General features: G+C 45.4%; 1 protein-coding gene across 1 annotated transcript in view; it reads right to left on the bottom strand.

Annotated features, from left to right (window-relative positions):
• Nucleotides 1-16,904, bottom strand: part of Adcy2 (adenylate cyclase 2) — a 358,830-nt gene extending 341,926 nt beyond the window's left edge. The window contains exons 1-2 of the mRNA XM_076916127.1: nucleotides 16,668-16,904; nucleotides 53-250 (exon numbers count right to left, since the gene is read on the bottom strand). Coding sequence (XP_076772242.1) covers nucleotides 53-250; nucleotides 16,668-16,889 — 420 coding nt within the window. The 5' untranslated portion in view covers nucleotides 16,890-16,904. The remainder of the gene's footprint in view (nucleotides 1-52; nucleotides 251-16,667) is intronic.
• Between the last annotated feature and the right edge of the window lie 1,816 nt (nucleotides 16,905-18,720).

Genomic DNA, 18,720 nt, shown 5'->3' with positions numbered 1-18,720 from the left:
GGCTTGAATTAAGGTCCGGAGATAGAATCCACAAAGGTGTGTGATTTCTTACCTGGTCCCAGGCTGACACGGTCCCTCCAAAGCACATGAACAGGTATCCCATGGCAACCAGACATATCCAAATCACCAGCGAGAACACACGGAGCAGCTTCTTAAACACAGACTCAATGCAGACAAGAATGAATATGGCAAAGAAGATGGCCAGGGCAGTGGGAACCGTTATTAAAAACGCCACGTGGTCTTCCACTTCCTGCGGAGAAAAACAGAAAACAGAAGATGCAGTTGGAGGGAAAGTGGCAATGACTTATGGGAAAACAGCTCCAATGTCAATCAATGTCAAACATGTGGGGCTGGAAACCATTTCCAAAGTAGAATAAAGTTTTAAAAGGAATTCCTAGTTTTACTTTGAATGACCATGGCTTTTTTTTTTCTAAATAGATCATGCAATGCTGGTTATTTTAAACTAGCCAATTAGCCAGACCCTTACCATTATGTTTTTTGTTTGTTTTTGTTTTTTTTTCAGAAAAATGAAGAAGCAGATTTTATAACAGAATCGACTTCAAAAAACAAACAAAAAAAAATGATCAGGATCCCATGAATACCAGGGGAAGATAAGCCCCGTCAACTTCCCTGCCTGAGTTAGAGGATCATAAATACTATGCTCTCCGAAAACTAAGTCACCAAATGGATTTGAAGTGGTTTTTCTTTTTTCTTTAAAGGAACACATTTGAATTACTTCCATGTCCACAGTGATTAGCTTTTATTTTAATGCATGACAATTATTATTTTAAAGGGGTCACGGGTTAATAGGGAAGGAACAGAAAGTGCTAAGAATAGAAGTCTGAGTACGGGAAGAACGTAAGAGAATGCCCGAGAGCATTCCCCGCCCCACACCTCTCTGGTGCCACTACTTGAAAAGGAAATGGGCATTTATTTATTATTAGCCTCTTAGTGGTACCATTTTCTAAATTAATTTTGTATGCTAATACTAATTTTGCTTCTCTCTCTCTGTCTCTCTCTCTTTGTCTGTCTCTCTCTCACACACACATTTACTTCAATCATATTCAACATCAGAATCGTACCATAACCACCTTATTCCCTTTGATTATACCAGAAAGGATTGAAATTACCGTCTCTGAAGCTGGAGTCCTGCTGCGGACGACACTCACTAGGGGACAGAACATAAAGCAAATGTCTTTAATCCTCACCTAATGTCTACAGTCACTAACACATGAATTATAGGCTTATTAAAAAAAAAAGTCCACTCATGGCCAAGGCCGTAAAGACACCACTGAAATTTGAAGAAGGTAGAGAGAACAGTACACTAAGGTTTTCGGCAGCCGGAAGATACCTATGGTGATCTGGGGCACACAGCTGCTGCCTCCCATGAACAGCTTCACACTGGAGACATCTAAATCCCAAGCAACTAACCACAGAGCAGAACAGAGCAGCCAAACCCTGCATGGAGTCCAAGCAGCACTGAGTTCTAGACGCCTTCCCGCTGGCTCCATTTCCCCAGCTCTCAGCTACACATGTGTGTTAAACGATAGAGTAGGAAGGCAGCGAGAGGAACGGGGCAAGTACTCCGTGCCTGGTGGTACGTCCATGCCTAACACTCGGACTCGTTTAAATGTCTTTGATCCTTGCATGAGTCTTTGAAGCAGGCCCCGTGCCGGTGCCTCTGGAAACTGAGAAAATGGAGGAGCTGACAAATGACCAAGAAAGCAGGACCCTAGGCCAAGGAGTCACTGCAGTTCGGTGCCACGCGGGCCCAGCCGTCTGCCTGGAGCAGACAGAAGTTTAAAAGAGCCAGAGATGTCTGCACAGGCCAGAAGAACCAGTGTTTCAAGAATTGATGAAAACTAGCAAATCTTACTCTTTCCTTACTCTCTCGTTCTCCCCATCTCTTCATCCACAATCAGGGCTCTAAATTGCCCTCTTATTCCCAGACACCGAGCCAGTCCTTGCAAAGGGGCGTGAGCAACCCCTAGGCTATGAGAGCCCAGCAACGCTAGAAGCCGACTACTGGGTACCTGGTAGCATGGCATTTGAAGGTAACCTGCTGGGGACTAGGATTCCCTGACATCACATTAACCCTGTCACAGTGAGCATAACTGAGCTGAGAAGGAACAACCAGCCACACAATAGCCAAAATAGGCACACGGCTATTTTTCTAGAAGAGGTTTTCATTTGTTTCATTAATTAAGTCAAGAGACAGTATTCAACTTTACTGGCTTTTACATGCATAACTGCAAAACAGCCAGGGGCTGTAGGAGCCGGAAGACAGAGGCGCTCCTTCAGAAGAGGGGTCCACGGGGCCTCCCCACTGCGTTCTCTGCAGAATCTGCTGCAAAGATGACTAAGATGTGCTGCTCTCTTACTTGGCTCTGAGATTATGCTATTTGTGGTGTAAGTATTAAGCCTCTATTCTTCTGTTTTTCTAATGCCCGATCACTAGTTGTAACTTGCATTTGGTGGCATTTCCATTAGTCACCGTGGCCGAGTGGCTGGTTTGCACAATCCCTAAGCTCCCCACAAAGTATTTTAATTTCTTTTAAAATTATTAAAAAATTGTGTTTCTTTTTTTATTTTCATTAGTTCTCTGAAACTTGTGTACAATGCACGGTGTCCACATTCACCCCCACCCCCACTTCTGCCAGTGCTATCCCCCTTCCCTCCTGGCCCAACTCTGCATGCATTTTTTTAAATCCATCAAATACAGTTTATTCTGGACCCATCCTGCTGGATGTGTGGCCTTTGCTGGAGGGAGGTCAACCCAGCAGGGGGGCACGCCCTTAAAGAAAACTGACTCCCTCTCGCAGGCCCATTAACTGCCAAATAGCCTTAGCTAGTGGAAGGGTTTAATGTCCACCTCTCCTCTCCATGCTAGAACTCTGTGTGGCCTGAGCCCATGCTGGTCTGGTGCACACTGTCACGGCTATTGTTAACTCATGTACACAACTGCCCTGCTGTGTCCCCAGAACACCATTTCTTTGTAATCATTTACTGCCTATGATTTTTCTGCCCCTTCTTCTGCCATGATCCCTAAGTCTTAGGTGGAAGAGTATCATGCAGATGTCCCATTCAGAGGTGTATATATAATTTTATATACGTGTGTTTATATGTATGAGTGTATTTTTTTTTCACAAGGTTTTTTAGCGAATGACTACACCTCAGTGCACACTGCCACTTTGAATACCCTTTTATGGAGGCAGGTCCCTGAGCCATAGTGGCCTCCTGGTGGGTGGCTGGGTACACTCTTACTCACTAGGTGGGTGACTTTACCAGAAACATTATTCACAGAAGCAGCAACAATTTTGCACAGCGAGACCTGCCTGGTAGCAAGCCAAGGCCCCACATGGCCAGGAGCTCAGAACAGTCAGCTGCTACTCATGAGGCTAGACCCAGCTCTTGGCCAAGCCTGGATCCACTGGAAAACAGGAAGAGGACAGTGTCCACTTATTCTGCATCTGCTGATGAACTCCAGCTCTGAGTGGAGTTTAATGGAGACTTCTCCACAAAATGGAACCTTTTTACACAGTGTCAGGAAAAACAGAGACGAGCATTCATCAGAGTGTGTAAAAACTTGTAAACTGCATTCTTCTCCAGGTCTTGCTGGGTGCATCCTGCATTTTTTTTTTTCCTTAAGGCTAAGTAAACAAAATCAAGGCATTTCCTCAGACTTAAATTACACGCCTCTCTTCCCTTCCCACCCAGTCCCAAATGGTCAACAAGGAAGCCATGGACTTACCCCATGGCGATGTTTTAAGCAATATGAAATTATAAAACTCCACAACAGAGAACCAGTCACTTCTGATGATAAAACGAAAACATCAAAGCACCATCAACCTAAATTATTTTTATTTCCACTACCCTCTCTCACTTAGTGGGGGGAAAAGTTAACATGCATTGCAAAGGAAATAAAATGTGGTGAATTAAATGCCTTGAGTTGTGCTAAAAATGCCTTTAAAACAGGAAACGAGAAAGAAAGAAAGAAAGAAAGAAAGAAAGAAAGAAAGAAAGAAAGAGGAAAAGGCAGATATAATGCATAGAAAATGGGATGTACTAAAATGCCTTCCACAGAGGAAACTTTCCTCAAGGTACTATCTGCTATAACGATAATGGGTTCCTATCACTCTTTTTGAAAATGTTGTTCTTCGTTTTTGATGCATTTTCTGGTAATTTTGGAAGGACTCTAATTGCCAGGACAATTAAACATGCATCACTTTTATTGATGACAGGACAACCCCTTTGGCTCTTCCAGACTGCTCTGCAAAGGAGCAGTTTATCTGTATTTTCATTTCTCATGTGCAGTGTCTTTTTTTCCCTGTTAAACGTGCTAGTTTCCACTGAGAAGGTAAAGGATGCCCTAATATAAAGTAATGCTTTTCTATTAAAAAAATATTTCCCAAAGTGCTTTGAAGTCAGCCTGAAAGCAGGAACGCATTTGCCGCGTGACTCACACTGTGCAAGGCTGAGCACTCCAGTCAGCTTCTTCACTGTGCCCCACTGCAGACTGTGGCTCAGGGTGTTCAGTCCCACACAGCAGCACCATGAGGGGCAGTTCTCATAGGGCAAAAGCAAAAGCCCGCACTTAGCTGGGCTCTCCATTCTATACAGGTGTGTGTCTGGAGACTCCTGTTTTCATATGCATATGTAATAGGAAAAAAATCACTTCCACTCCAATGTGACCATCTTAAACATTCATAAAGCTAATGGTCCCCAAAGTATCCAGCATCACGTATGCAGAGAGAAGAGCAAACCAGTCTCCTAGAAGGGAAGGCCCCAGCACCTCTCACAAGTTATCAATAGAACAAGCAAACAAGAGAAAAACAGAACCAAGCAACACCAACAGTAAACATAAGTAGAAAGCATGGCTTCACCAAAAAGCCCAAGAAAGACAATATTCTTATAATAGTCTTTTCTAGTGCACACGGCATTCAGAACATTCAGAACAACCTCATACCGTGCATCGGAGGTTAATGGTAGAGCACCTACCTAACCTGTACAATACCCTGTCTTCAACCACTACCACATACCAAATAACTATGTGTCAGGTAACTTGCTCAAAAGTATAAAAAGCCCTGACGTTATCCTACAAATCCACATTCTTGGATCATAGCATAATGCAAATTAGAAATTTATACAAAAAAAGCACATATTAAGCGTCACACATGAGCAAGTTAACTATGAAATCACCTTTGATGGAAGAAGAAACCATGAACTGAATTTGGAAAGAACAATGAAACCGTCTGTCTGGGTCAGTCCTATGTCTGCAGTGACAGCCCTGGGTGACTGTGGTGGTGGTGTGACTGGGAAGTGCTAAAGCCGGATGGTTTGTCATGGGGTGGGTTCGGTCTTGCTGGGAATTGCATTGCCCACAATATCCTTAATTCTATGTTCTCTGCTGTAGCCAAACTAAACATGAAGTCTGGGAGACAAAGACGCACCAAGTGAGCCGTCACCAGACGTCTTCACGGTCAGACACCACCATCAGACTTCACCATCAGACTTCACCATCAGACTTCACCATCAAACTTCACCATCAGACGTGTATGCGGATGGACAGAACCCTCCAACAGCTGGTGCTTACATTCATCTTACTGGAGGCTCTACTTGTCTCCAGCTGTGGCTGCTCGTAGACAACAGCTGAGCAGACCTTAGCTGCAGTAGGCAGGAGCCACACAGAAGCAAGAAATCCCACCGACCCTTCTTCAGAGCTCCTCCATCCCGCTATCCTTAAGTAAATAACCATGCTAATCTTCACGTATTTCCTGAAAGATCCAAACTGGTGCTTCGAGAGTAATTCTCATGACGTGATAATAACTGCCCTCCTTTCAAGAAACAGTTCATAGCTTGCTGCCAGGCCTGAGAAGAAAATGAATATTCACCAGGGTGACAGAGTCAGCATGCAATCTAAGATGCCCAGTGCTACAAATGTTGTCATTCGGGATACGGTCCAACTAAAAGTATGGAGCGTGGAAGATAAAGAGATGGCTTAGATTAAGAGCACTGGTTACTCTTCCGATGGAACTAGGTTCAAATTCCCCAAACAATCTGTAACTCCAGTCCCATGGAATCCAGCACCCTTTTCTGGCCTCTGTAGGCAGCAGGCAAACATGCATGGTGTACTGATATACATGCAGGCAACACATGTGCACGCACACACGCACACACGCACACATGCACACACGTGTTCATGACACAATCATCTCAAAGGGTATGAGTCTAGTAAACCCTTTCAATTGGAATTTTCTCTTGGTACAGTGATGGTGCAGGGATTGGTGTATTAGTGTGGCTGTTTTCTGTATATGGGGTAGTTGCTAAAAAGTCAACAACATGTCTTTTCAGCCTACAGGTATCTAGACCAAGAGAAGTAAAACTAGACACAGTAAACCAGACACAGGGAAATGATGACCCATCCTTCCTCTTGGCACATGAGTACCCTTTACTGAGTGACACTGGATTCTGAGTTTGATGCTATCAACGAGTGGACTTTGGGGAACATGTGCTGAAGAAATATATGAAATATGGGAGACCAGATAGGTGGTGTGCATTATTAATTAGAACTTCTCATCATTCTAGATCACCTCTGTTGTGGGTTTATCATGAAACTTGATACAATACCCTTCCTTGATGGTACACATTTGTAATACCAACACCTGAGAGGACCAGTTTAAGTTCAATACAGAGCAATTTTGAAGCCAGTGTGGAATAAATGAGATGCTGTCTCATAATAAAATAAATAAATAAATAAACAATAAAAGCAAAAAAGGAGGTAAAACAACAAAAACAAAACCTCAGAACAATTCCAAGTAACTTTAATTACCGTTGCCGTAAACAAGCATTAAACAAACACTGTGGCTTCCTTTCCACTGCTGTAATAAAAGATCCTGGGCAAAAGGCAACTTAGAGAAGAAGGGGTCTATTTTGTCTCAAAATGCCGGGTTACAATCCACCATAGCAGTGCAACCGCTATCACAAGCACCCAGGAGAAGAGAGACAGTGGACACATGTGTAGTTTTTAACACCCACAACGCCCCCTAAACTTACATAGCCCAGGGCCCAAACTTAGGGAATGCTGCTGCCCACAGTGGACTGGTTATGCCCACCACAATTAAAGCAATCAAGACAATCTCCCACAGACGTGTCCACAGGCCAACCTGATCTGGCCAGTCCTTCCTTTGTTGAGACAGTCTTCCAGGTGATTCTAATTGGGTCATGGTGGCAATTAAAACCAGCAGTAGACAGCAACCAAAACAAGTAACTTAAACCAATGGTTCAGGACAGTCCACAACAAAACACTCACCTGTGGGACTCTGCTGTATGAGGGGGTATGTGAAGAATAACTAATGTTGATTTTCTACAAAAAGACAATGTGTACATAGACTTCAGTCTCTTACAGTGACACTGACTCTCAACATCAGATGATTGCACCCCGAGGGTCCCATCATAAATGAATGTACAGTAAGTGTAAAATGTGTTTAGAATAAGCAGAGGCGCTCAGCTTAGACACAGCACCATGAGTTCTAAAGCCTGGGCTGCTCTCCTTCATGATAATCTAACAAGGAGTGGGTTCTCCTACTGCTGGCTAGCATTGTAAGGGAGGACTGGACTACAGAGAATCCTTGTAAAGCAAGGACTGAGTCTGGTTCAAAGATGCAAGCACAGTTCCTACTGAATAGATAGCATTTTCACACTGTAGGGAAGTCGAAAGTTCTTACATGGCACTCTCATCAATATATACGTGTGCAATGTGTGTGCACACGTGTGTGCACGATAAAGGAAACAAAAAGTGCAAGTTGAAAACAGGCAAACACAGGCCGGAGAGATGGCTCAGTGGTTAAGAGCACTGACTGCTTTTCCAGAGATGCTGAGTTCAATTCCCAGCAACCACATGGTAGCTCACAACCATCTGCAATGGGCATCCGATGCCCTCTTCTGGTGTGTCTGAAGACAGCTGCAGTGTACTCATATACATAAAATAAATATTTTTTTTTTTAAAGAAAGAAAACAGGCAAATGCAACTTAGTGTGAAGCTTACACTGGGGAGGAGATGAAGCACACGCACAGAAATAAATCAGTGGGCAGATGCAGCCTGCCCTGGATTGGTGGCTGTTCATTTTCATATAAATAAGTAATCCAGATGTAAATCAAGGAGGATTGTGCTCAGGAAGGAAAGATTAATCAGGCTAATCGAATGGTTAATCCCACTCTGCACCTATTCCCAATTCCAAAGTGCATGGCTGTTATGCCTAAATTATCTGCAGTCTATTATGGGGATGGATTAATTTCGAGGCTCACCATATGTCTGAACTACATTCAGATCTCATCGCCGCCCTTCGTCCACACTCAGCTGCTCATGAGAGTGAGTTTGTAATCTGTAACTTTCATTGACTCTACTAACAGATTCGCCCAAAGTTTTCTTTCCTTTTAAATGTTCACAGGAAACTATTAGCTTGAAATATTAAATGCTGTATCGTATTCCTTTAAAAATAACACAAGAAACTAAAACACTCAGTATACATGTTGGCATACATGCACTCCACACAATGACTCATTCAGGAGTAAGTGCACAGGAGGGGTAGCCGTTGGTGCCCAGCTCTGTCTTACAGCTGCAATAACAAACCGTGATACACATGAAGGATGCAACCAGGAAGCTTCATCCACCCTAACTTCTACTAACTTCTCTACCAAGAGCCTTTAGGAGGCTGAAGCAGGCAGATCTCTGTGAGTTCATGGACCGCTAGTCTACAGGTCTATGATCCGAGCTCTAGGACACTCAGAGCTCATGGCGAGAGTCTGCTTCAACAAGATGAGCAAACCAACAACTGACCTTTTATATTGGCAATGCTGGACTGGACATGACTTACTTTCACAGGTCTCTCAGGCACAATGATCTCTGTGGAAACTGCCAGAACTACAGTAGTCTAAAAATAAAGTCATTATATTGTATAGTATTTCTTCACATTTCAACTCTTTTATAGTATTCACTCCATATATCTCAATGCCCATAATAATTTTAATCACTAGCTTTCTGATTAGGTTAAAACATTTGTCCTAAGAATCTTTAATGATCATGACTTCCCCCCCCCCTTTGAATGTGTGTGTGTCTCTGTGTGTATGTCTCTGTGTATGTTTTGCTTCTGTATTTCTGTGTGTGTATATATATATATATATATATGTAAGTATCTCTGTGAGCTTGTCTGTGTGTCTATGTCTTTGTTCTATGAGTGTATATGTGTGTGTATGTCTATGTCTGTGTATGCACGTGTCTATGTGTCTATGTGTGTATCTGTATGTCTATGTCTGTGTATCTGTGTATGTGTCTGTATGTGTCTGTGTATCTGTGTGTATGCCTGTGTGTGTCTGTGTGTGTCTGCTTGTGTGTGTATATATGTCCGTGTGTGTGTCTATGTGTGTCTATGTGTGTGTGTCCGTCTCTTCCTTCTTTTTCTCCCTTTCTCTCCCTTGTGTATTATTTCTCTTTTCCCTTCAGCACAGTGTACCCTAGAGTTCTGGTTAGTCTGTAACCACAATGAGCTGCCCAGTCAGTTCACTGTGGTTTCCAGGTTGATATATCTTCCTGTGTCCACTGCTCTCATCTGAGTTTAGCTTCTTTAGACCAAAGTAAGAGAGACGGGTGAAGGAGAGAGAAAGAGAGGAGAGAGAGGAGATACAGAGGTAAGGAGGCACAAAAGGAATTATTTGTAACACTGCCAAAAGGTTGGACCCAGGCAGTCCTTCTCCTGGCCTCCCCTTACCCTTCCATGGGCTTTTGTTCTATGCTTACACAAAGAGGGCATTGAATCAGCACAGGACTAATTTTGTCGAAAGAAACAAACATACAAAGTAACTCAATAACTCTTTTCTTTTTCCCAAGCCACCGGGGATTTGCAAACCAGGTATGTGTGTATATTTCTTAGTCTAATACCATGTTATCACAGGGTAAACATTACTTTATTACTCTTGATAATTTTATTTAAAATTTCTCAAAGGTGACAGCATTGAGAAGTATCAAAGACAATACATATCAAGTTGGCAAGAACTTTTATGTTGGGGAATGTTAAACTTGTAAAATGTGACTTGTAACTAAGCTAGCCACGCTTCTTCCTGTCTTCCATTTTAAAAAATAAATTAGTAATAATTATATCATTTCTTATTATATATTATTAATGAATAAATAAATGAACACATTTATCATATAAACAGAAACACATCCCAGGTCTTTCACATCTAGGATTTAAATTTTTCAGTATTTACTTTGTTTCCATCCTGATCAATCTGTCAGACGAGCTCTTAATAAGGAGATCCTGCTGTGGTATAAAAACAACAGTGACAAGACACGCTTGTTTCAGGAAGATTACATGTCTACTCTTGTCCTAAGTACGTATGAGATTTATCATCCTTATCTCACAACCAAGACCCATTTGCATGGTTCTGCTATTCATTTTACTCCGTGGAAGTAATTGAGGAAAGAACAGATGATTTAACTCTGTAGGACTGTCTACTAAGAGACACTAAGGGCAAACTTGCTTTTTGATTACACTCATGTTGAGTTGAGAGAAAGCCTGCACATATATAAATCTATCAGAACTTCCCCAGCAACCTGAGAGTTAAACTTCTCTGTGCAATTCACAAACATTCCAAGTATGAAGCAGAAACAATAATGGCAGGGTGCTTAGCAAGGGCTCGACTCTCCAGGAACTTGAATGTGAATACACAACAGAGGAAAGAGCAGGGACCTCAGGTAGACAGGGTCTTAGTTGAGGAGCCCAGAAGAACCAGCTATCCACCAGAAGTAAATACTTACTGAAGAGAGATGACTCCAGTGTGTTGACAAGAGACGCTAGCTGGTGCACCACTGAGGATGGTATCAACACAGCGACAGTGCCAGCATGGGTTCAGAAGTTATTCAGTGACTTAAGAAATGAGGCAAGGTAAGTGACTGTCTCAATGACAACGACCTGTCTAATCGACTAGTATCCCAGTGCACTCGCCTGAACAGGTGCCAAAACAATTACAGATCAAGCATGTTACTGTCAGGAGGCCCACCACCCACACCAGAAACTGCAGCATCTCAGCTCTAACTGCTGCTGCTTTTCAGTGGAATCCGTGACTCAAAGGAGTGGCTGTCATGGGCCACATTGCCATGTCAAGACCTTCTCAAACAACAGGAATGCCACAGATGGATTCTCCGCTCAATAGGGCAACTGCTAGGAGTAGCCAGTGTACTGAAAGCGACTGAGGCCACCGTGTCCACGAACAAGTTGAAGAAGCATCTCTGGCTACCCTTCATCACAGAAAGAGGGAAATGATATGCCACTGTCACAGAGAGATGTCTGAGCCCCGTTCACAGCAGGAGGGATTTCCACCAGGGAACTATGAAAGGCAGAGATGGAAAGTCTACAGCCCCACAGTGTTCCTCACAACATCATTTGGGGAAAGCTCAGCGCCCAGAGACCTTGTGCCACCTCTGCAGCTACGTGACCTAGAAGAAACTAATTTGGCCCTCTGGGTATAAGTTTGTGCATGTGTGGAATGAGTGCCTCTCAGTTCCACTACTAGTTGGTCATGGGATAAAGAAAGCCCATCTCCAGGGGACCTTGTGATATTAAATGCTCCCTGTGATGCTTGTTGGCCACTTGGACCATCTCTCCCTGAGGCAGACCCAATCTCATTTGACAAATACAGTGTTAAACACTCTACCCAAGGTCACAGATGCCAGAACACGGAAAGGGAGCAGATCAAAACTCCAAGTTCGTAATCATTTTACACTCCAGCCATTTTGCTTCATACTTCCTAGACAGGTTGGCAGGTAGCTCAGGCTAGCTTCAAACTTTAAAACACATCTGAGGATTGCCTTGAACTCTGATCCTCGGGAGCACTGGGACTGTAGGTGTGTACCACAAAGCCTCCTTCTCTCCTGCCATTTTAAATGGAGAACGTGATTCACATCCATGGACTGTTTCTAATTTCAGTTTTTACCTGGGTAGCTCTTTATACTGAAACCACCATTCCTGGACGAATTTAGAGTTTTCCCTGTAGCTTTTGTGTAGACTACAGGTAAGAGGAAGGACTTGGTGACTGCCTGGCTGCAAATTACAAACACCTGCAGAGAAAACATTGCTTCTATGCTTAGAGATACTTGAGAAGCTGGATCTTCAGCCACCTTTGCTCCGGTTCTTAGGGAAATACTCCGTTCCCTTTACTCCTATAATTGCGAAGCTACAAAAAGCACACACTGAACCCCCTGTTCCTTACAGAGGAGGGGTATATCTGTCTACCATCCCAGGTTCCAGCCTTCTCAGAAGCGGGTGATTCTCCTACCAACCGCAGGTGCTGAAAGACTGGATCAATCAAGACATGTTCCCTCTACAAAGGCTCCTGTCTGTTTCTTTGTTTTGAAAGATGAAAATTCTTTGCAGTAAATACATGAAAGAAATTGTCTGCTATATTTACCCTTAGGGGTAATTAATGGGTAGTGAAAAGTACTTGCACCTCCTGGTTCCAAAAACTAGCTCACCGTGTCACTGCAGATGAGGGTGGGTCATATACTCAGCTGCACATATTGCATATTTACAGTTAATAAAAGTACACATTCTTACTTCAGGATATGTTACAAGACCTATTTTATTAAAATGTCTGACTACTTTAAATTTATGGGAATATAACGTTTCCATTCAAATACCGACTACTCCCAGTCATAAATTTCAGTCAAAACAAACATGTCCAGAGCCACCTGGTATTTTGACAAACAAAATTTATGTCAACCTTTCCAAACAATGAAGGCAATTTTTGAGAAAAGCCGGCAGATTTCAGACATAATAAATGAGAGGGCTTTGTTCTGAAAGGAAGTTTTTATGCATTCAGCAATGAAAGCCAGCTCTAAAAAATCAAAGTGACATGATAATATTTACAACTTAGTTTGGTTTCATTAGATCTAAGTTTTCTCTCTCAGGGTCACCCTGACAACCATCCACGAGGCACTTGGTAGACACTCAGCAAACCAACATAAAAAAAAAAAGCATAAATCAGCTTTTTATTGAAACTTTCCACAGCAAGCAAAAGAAAGCGTGTTCATGTTATCAACAGAATGTAGATATACAGGCAATCCCAAGAATTGCTCTGTTTCGTTTAAGTCACCTTAGGATAATTCTCAGCAAGAATGCTGTTAACCTCAGTTTTAGACTTTTAGATTGAAAACAAGCAATTATACAAGACTGTTGACTTTCAAGTCACCTTTATTTTTTTACAAAATAATGAAAATACATCAAAGATCCCTAACATGATGGTCAGTATGAGAGAACCATAGACGGACCACAGATTGAAATCAAGTGATATAAAATTTTAAGAGTCAATTAATACAATACTAAATCAAGAGACAGGTTGCTGTTTCCTTCTTTATTTATTTTCATTTATACCTCGATACAAGTTTTCCTGTAGCCCAGACTAACCTAGGACTCACAGTGTGCTGAGGGTGACCTTGCATTTCCTGATTCTCTTCCTCACGTCTACACTCCTGGATTCCGGGAGTATAACTCCATGACTGTTGTATGTGGTCGTGTGGATGGAACCCCCAGAGCTTCCTTGCTGGGCAAGCCTTCTACCTACTAAGCTACCTCCCTAGTTGCCCTTTTTCATTTTGAATGTAAATTCAAAACCAACCCACAAAAAGAAGGAAAAAAATAGATTTCCATGTACTTGGAATACCCTGGGATCATTTTGTGACCCAAATGTACTAGGAGACAGGAGCTATGTTTAAGAAAACTGCCATCCGGTTGTTACTGTGAGAATTCATGAAAGACAGACAGAAATCAAAACCAGGCACATACATGGAAATGAAAGAAACTATCCAAGATTTTAGGCAGGAAAAAAAAAACAAAAAACCTAGATCTGTTCCACTGCTGAATCATATGAGGGTTCAGCTATTCCAGAGAGTGCAGAGCCCAAGAGGCAGTGGTACTTCCAAGTCCCAAGGAAGACGCCTCAGAAGTCAGTGGCTGCTCAGTCTGAGGTAAGACTGCATCTCCATCTACATAAGCATGGCTCTAACCCAACCCTAACACATCTTGGAGGCTCCTACCTTAACTGTCTTTGACTATCTGGATGGGGGCTTTTCCTTTTTGAAAGCGGAGATACTGCCTACAATTTTTCAAGAAGCAAAATAGAAATAAGTCTTTGTGAACTTTACGGGTCACACAGTCTCTCTCCTGTGTCGTGTGGTATTGGAAGACAGTGCCCACATCTCTCAGGCCTTTCTCGCTCCACAGAAGGCTGGAGCCCCAGTCTCCACCTGAAGGTAACCTTTGGACCGGATCCAGGCATCCTCCCTGGAACATGTCTGCAGTTTAGACTGAAAATTTACATAGTGGGCATGAAGCCAGCCAGGGGCACGGAGGAAGAGAATCCAGTTCATGTTGTATGTGGACCTTGCTCTGGGTGACAGCCAAGTTAAGGAAACACCGGCTCAGGTTACAGTGACTTAGCTGAATGAAGACAGGTGTGGGAATGATGAGTTTACTGAGTTTACTGAGGAAAGCAATGGTGTTCCTTAAAATGGTATGAGGCCCTAGCCCTAGCTGAGGGGCTGTTGGCTCCTCATGGCTTCTTCAAGGAGTGTTTTCCCATGAACCAGTGGATAATCCCACAGCTATGCATACACGGACAGCATAACTGGACTCCAGGTTTTTGTTGTTATTTTGTTTTGTCTTGTCTTTTGGTCTTAAAGAAGGCAGGGAGATAGACGCTGGAGGGGTTGAGGGAGTGAAGTCGGATGTGATTGAATACATTGTATATGATACACACACACACACACACATATATATATATATATATATATATATATATATATATATATATATTTCAAGACTTTTTAAAGGCTATCCTTCCAACATTTAAACTAAGCAAAACAGAACATAAAAGAGATGCTCTAAAGACAAATGGGAAAAACAAAGGCAAGTTAGAAAAGGGAGCCATAAGTCCCTTAAGTCCTCCTCGCATGAATTTCTCAGGACCCATTCAAGAGTACCTAATTCAACGCGGTGGTTTAAGTTCAAGCGAGCGAGAGCTCTAACCTGGAAAACAGAGTTGCCTGGGGAGCATGACCTTCGCACTTGTCTCCCTAGACTAATGGCACTATAAATAGGCCGTCACCTGCTCCTCTCCATTTAGGAAGGAACCAGCCAGAAGGATTTGAATTACTCACAAACAGAAACACTTAGGAGGAACACATTTCCAAAGGACAACTGTGATGTTTTCTTGCCAGCCCTGTGAGAGCGAGGTGAGGTCTTTAAAGACTGTTGGCCAGCCTGCTGGTGATCCCGCTCCCCGCCTCCCCCCCCCCCCCCCCCCCAATTCTCTCTTTAAGTTCTTTTTGGTCTTGTAAGTAGGGACAAGCAAGTGCGGTAGGGGTGGGGCTGCCCTGCTCTCACACCTAAGCTACCAGGATCAAAGGAGCTCCCTGCTTGGCCTGCTTCAGGAGAGGGCCAGTGACGTCATGGTCTGCCACGTTGGATTATCTTTCCTTACCTCATGGAACTCAATCTGAAAACAGGACCCACGCTGGTGGAGGCATTTAAAAAACTGTGCCGTGACGGAAACTTTTTTCCCCCCCCCGACTCATAATGTGAACACCATATGGCTCGGATATCGAAAACGAATTGTCAAATACCTAACAGAGTTTCTGTGCCCTTGAGGCAGCGTGAGCTGAATTTGCTCGAGACTAGTGAAAACGGGCAGGGCACGTCTTTACATCCTAAGCTCAGGAAACACCGTTCAGTGGTAAAATCCCACATTACTTACTGACCACACAATTCACGGGCTAATCCAGGCCTCGGACACAGTCTGCACACGCAAATCATGGTCAGGGGGAAAAGTTTGAGCCACACTGAAGAGAAGAGAGTGCTAAGAGGAAGTTACTGCCATCTACAGATTTCCTTTCAGGGCTCCAGGGAGCCAACCCAAGATTCCTGACTGAAAATTATGAACCAGAAAAACTGACATCAGCTATTGGGCTGCGTTAATGCCTCCGGTGATGAAAACACGCTTTAACCATCTGCAGGGAACCATGATCGAGTCGTGCACTCCTCTAGAAAAGGGAAAGCAGCGAGGGTCTCTTCCATTTTTAGCTCACTTATAGCTAGCTCTCTCTGGAGATGAGGCATGGGCATCTGCCTAACACTCCATCACTTTCTCTCTACATGGCTAAGCACGGAAAGATTCAAAAGCCAAGATGCACAACATTATCTGGTTTTCATTTTCGCTGTCGTGAACTGCTTTCCCAAAGCAGCTTGTTTTAAGAGTTAAATGATGCCCAGACCAAACTCAGAGAGGAGAGCCGGGGGCGTTCCGCGGACAGGGATGGGAGGCAGCTCGCGCGCCAAGGAAGCCCGAGGACTGCCTCTGCTGCGGGCAGCGGCGCCCGGAGAAAGCGCAGAGTTGGCCACGGGGCGCAGAGATGCTGAACCCACACGCCCTGCCTGTCCACCTGGAGCACGCCCTGGCAACTTTATTTTGGGCAAAGCCTTCCAAGAAAACTTTTCCTCTGTCCGCAGCCCTCGCCCTAGCCAGGTCGGCCTCAGGCAGGGCGCGGGGAGTGAGGAGCAGCCTGGGGCGGGACACAGTCGCCTGCGCGGTCCCCTCGGAGCCACGGGGAGGCCACTCACCAGCCCGAGCGCGAAGAAGACGGCGAGCAGGGCGAGGCAGGCTCCCATGACGATGAGCAGCAGGAAGACGATGAGCGGGTGCTGCTGGCTCATGCAGTAGTAGGACTCGTAGAGCCAGTCCCGGGACCGCTGCAGCCCCTCGCCGCCGCCCGCCGCCGCTGCCGCCGCCGCCTCGGCGCGGTCCCGCAGGTAGCGGCGCCGCCGCATCGCCTCCTGCCACATCGGGGCGGCTCGCGGGGCGCCCGCCGTGCGCGCCCTGCCCGGGCAGCGCCGCTCTGCGGTCGCCTACCGCCTGCCGCCCCCGCGCCGCCGCGACCCGCCGGCTGCCCGCCCGGAGCTGTGCGCAGGGGCCTCGGGCGCGGGCGGAGCTCGGAGCCCCGGGCTGGGCGCGCTGACGCGCGGGCGGGGGCCGGGGGCGGCCTCAAGGCAGCTCCCGGGCGCCGCCGCCGCCGCCGCCACCGCTCGCGAGGGCGGGAGCCACCCGGCCCCTCGGCCCGCCTCGCCCCACCCCGCGCGCGGCGCACGGGCCTCCGCGCAGGGGCGGCGCCGGCCCGCGCCCACCACCGCCCCCCGACGGCCAGGCTGGGCTCCCCTAGAAAGCTACAGAGCCGGTCCTTGCCCTCCACCGTGCTGCAAGCACACAGTGGGGCGCCCCCTCCTCTTGTTTTTGGACCCCAGCCCTGCTCTCCACTATGGCAGAGCACACAGCCTGAGGGCTACCGTTGGGCTCCGGTACCTGTTCTCCCACCTGGCTGCCAGGGTCCCCACTGCCTCTCCACCGTCTCATGAGACAGGAATAGAAAAGGCTACCATGCTCCAATACCCCGAGCCCCTGGAGTGGGGTTCCACATCCCTGACCACTGCCCGTCTTTAGTATCCCTACTTAGTAAAATGTGGCTTCTTTTTCACTTTTTCTGCCTTAATTTGACTCCCAGTACAGAGTAGGAGTTGAGTCCCCCCGCCAGGACTTGTGGAAGTCCTCTTGAAAGAATGACCCCCACGAACTCAATTACACAGTGACTGCAGACTCCTGTGGTCCTCAGGCAGGCAGCCTCTCCTGTTCTCTGCCCTTTGCTCTTCACATCTTAGAAGTGCCCTGTGGACCTCAATGTTTGGTATCACAGATCTCCCCAGAACCCTTTCAGTCTGACAGGGATGGATGGCACAGAAGTTGGAGCAAGGAGCAGGAATCGTCCTCTGTGTAGGCAAGGTTGGCCTATATTCAGTTAACCCATGCCACTTCCAGGGACCAGATGCAGGAAGCATGAGAGACCTAGCTAGATCCTCCATGGGCAGGACAGGCATCTGGTGCCTGTGACTTCAACCTTTGTTCTTTCTAGTTTCTAGGTCTAACCACTGATCTTCAAAGGACTGCTTCTAGAAGGTTCCTATTTTCTTCTCCTTCCATCCAAAGAACCCATAAGCCATTTTCTCCCTAAATCATTTTCTAAGGAGTCCAAAACACTACACTGCATCAAGAGCCATTCTGCATTCTCTGTCAACCCCAGGACTGTATTGCCTCAGACCCTTGCATGCTCTCTGACTGCAGCCTGCCTATCTGAGCTGCAAACCAGCATGGACAGGTAAGCTGAATAACTGTGTCACTCTCAAATGATGGACCTAGGCCGTGCACAGAGACTCAGACCCAGGGATTTCCGGGGATTTTATTTTTTGACCACAGCCCGTGTCTTTTGGATCCAGAGAGTGAAGACACGGCTGTGTTAACCTCGACAGAGGGCAAGGATGGAGTTAATGGGAGAGTTGACTTGAAATCCAGGACATACCAGCCTTCCTCAACCAGTTCTGGAGATAATCGCGGGTGGATGCCTAACCGTGGAACCAAACCTGTGGAGCCTCCCTGCCCTCCTTGACCTCTGCCAAACAGAAGCTCACCCTTTACCACACATTCCAATGGAGCCTCAACCTCTCCAGCAGGTTCAAAGCCTCTGATTGACTGGCCTTTTCTTCTGAACCAGCAACCATAAATACTCTATTTTCAGGTTTTATAGGTGTTTGGACATCCTGAGAGCAAGCTTTAGCAACAAATATCGCT

Source organism: Arvicanthis niloticus, chromosome 19 (assembly GCF_011762505.2).
Source record: "Arvicanthis niloticus isolate mArvNil1 chromosome 19, mArvNil1.pat.X, whole genome shotgun sequence".
Lineage (NCBI taxonomy): Eukaryota > Metazoa > Chordata > Mammalia > Rodentia > Muridae > Arvicanthis > Arvicanthis niloticus.
This window is presented reverse-complemented; position numbering and strand designations above follow the sequence as displayed.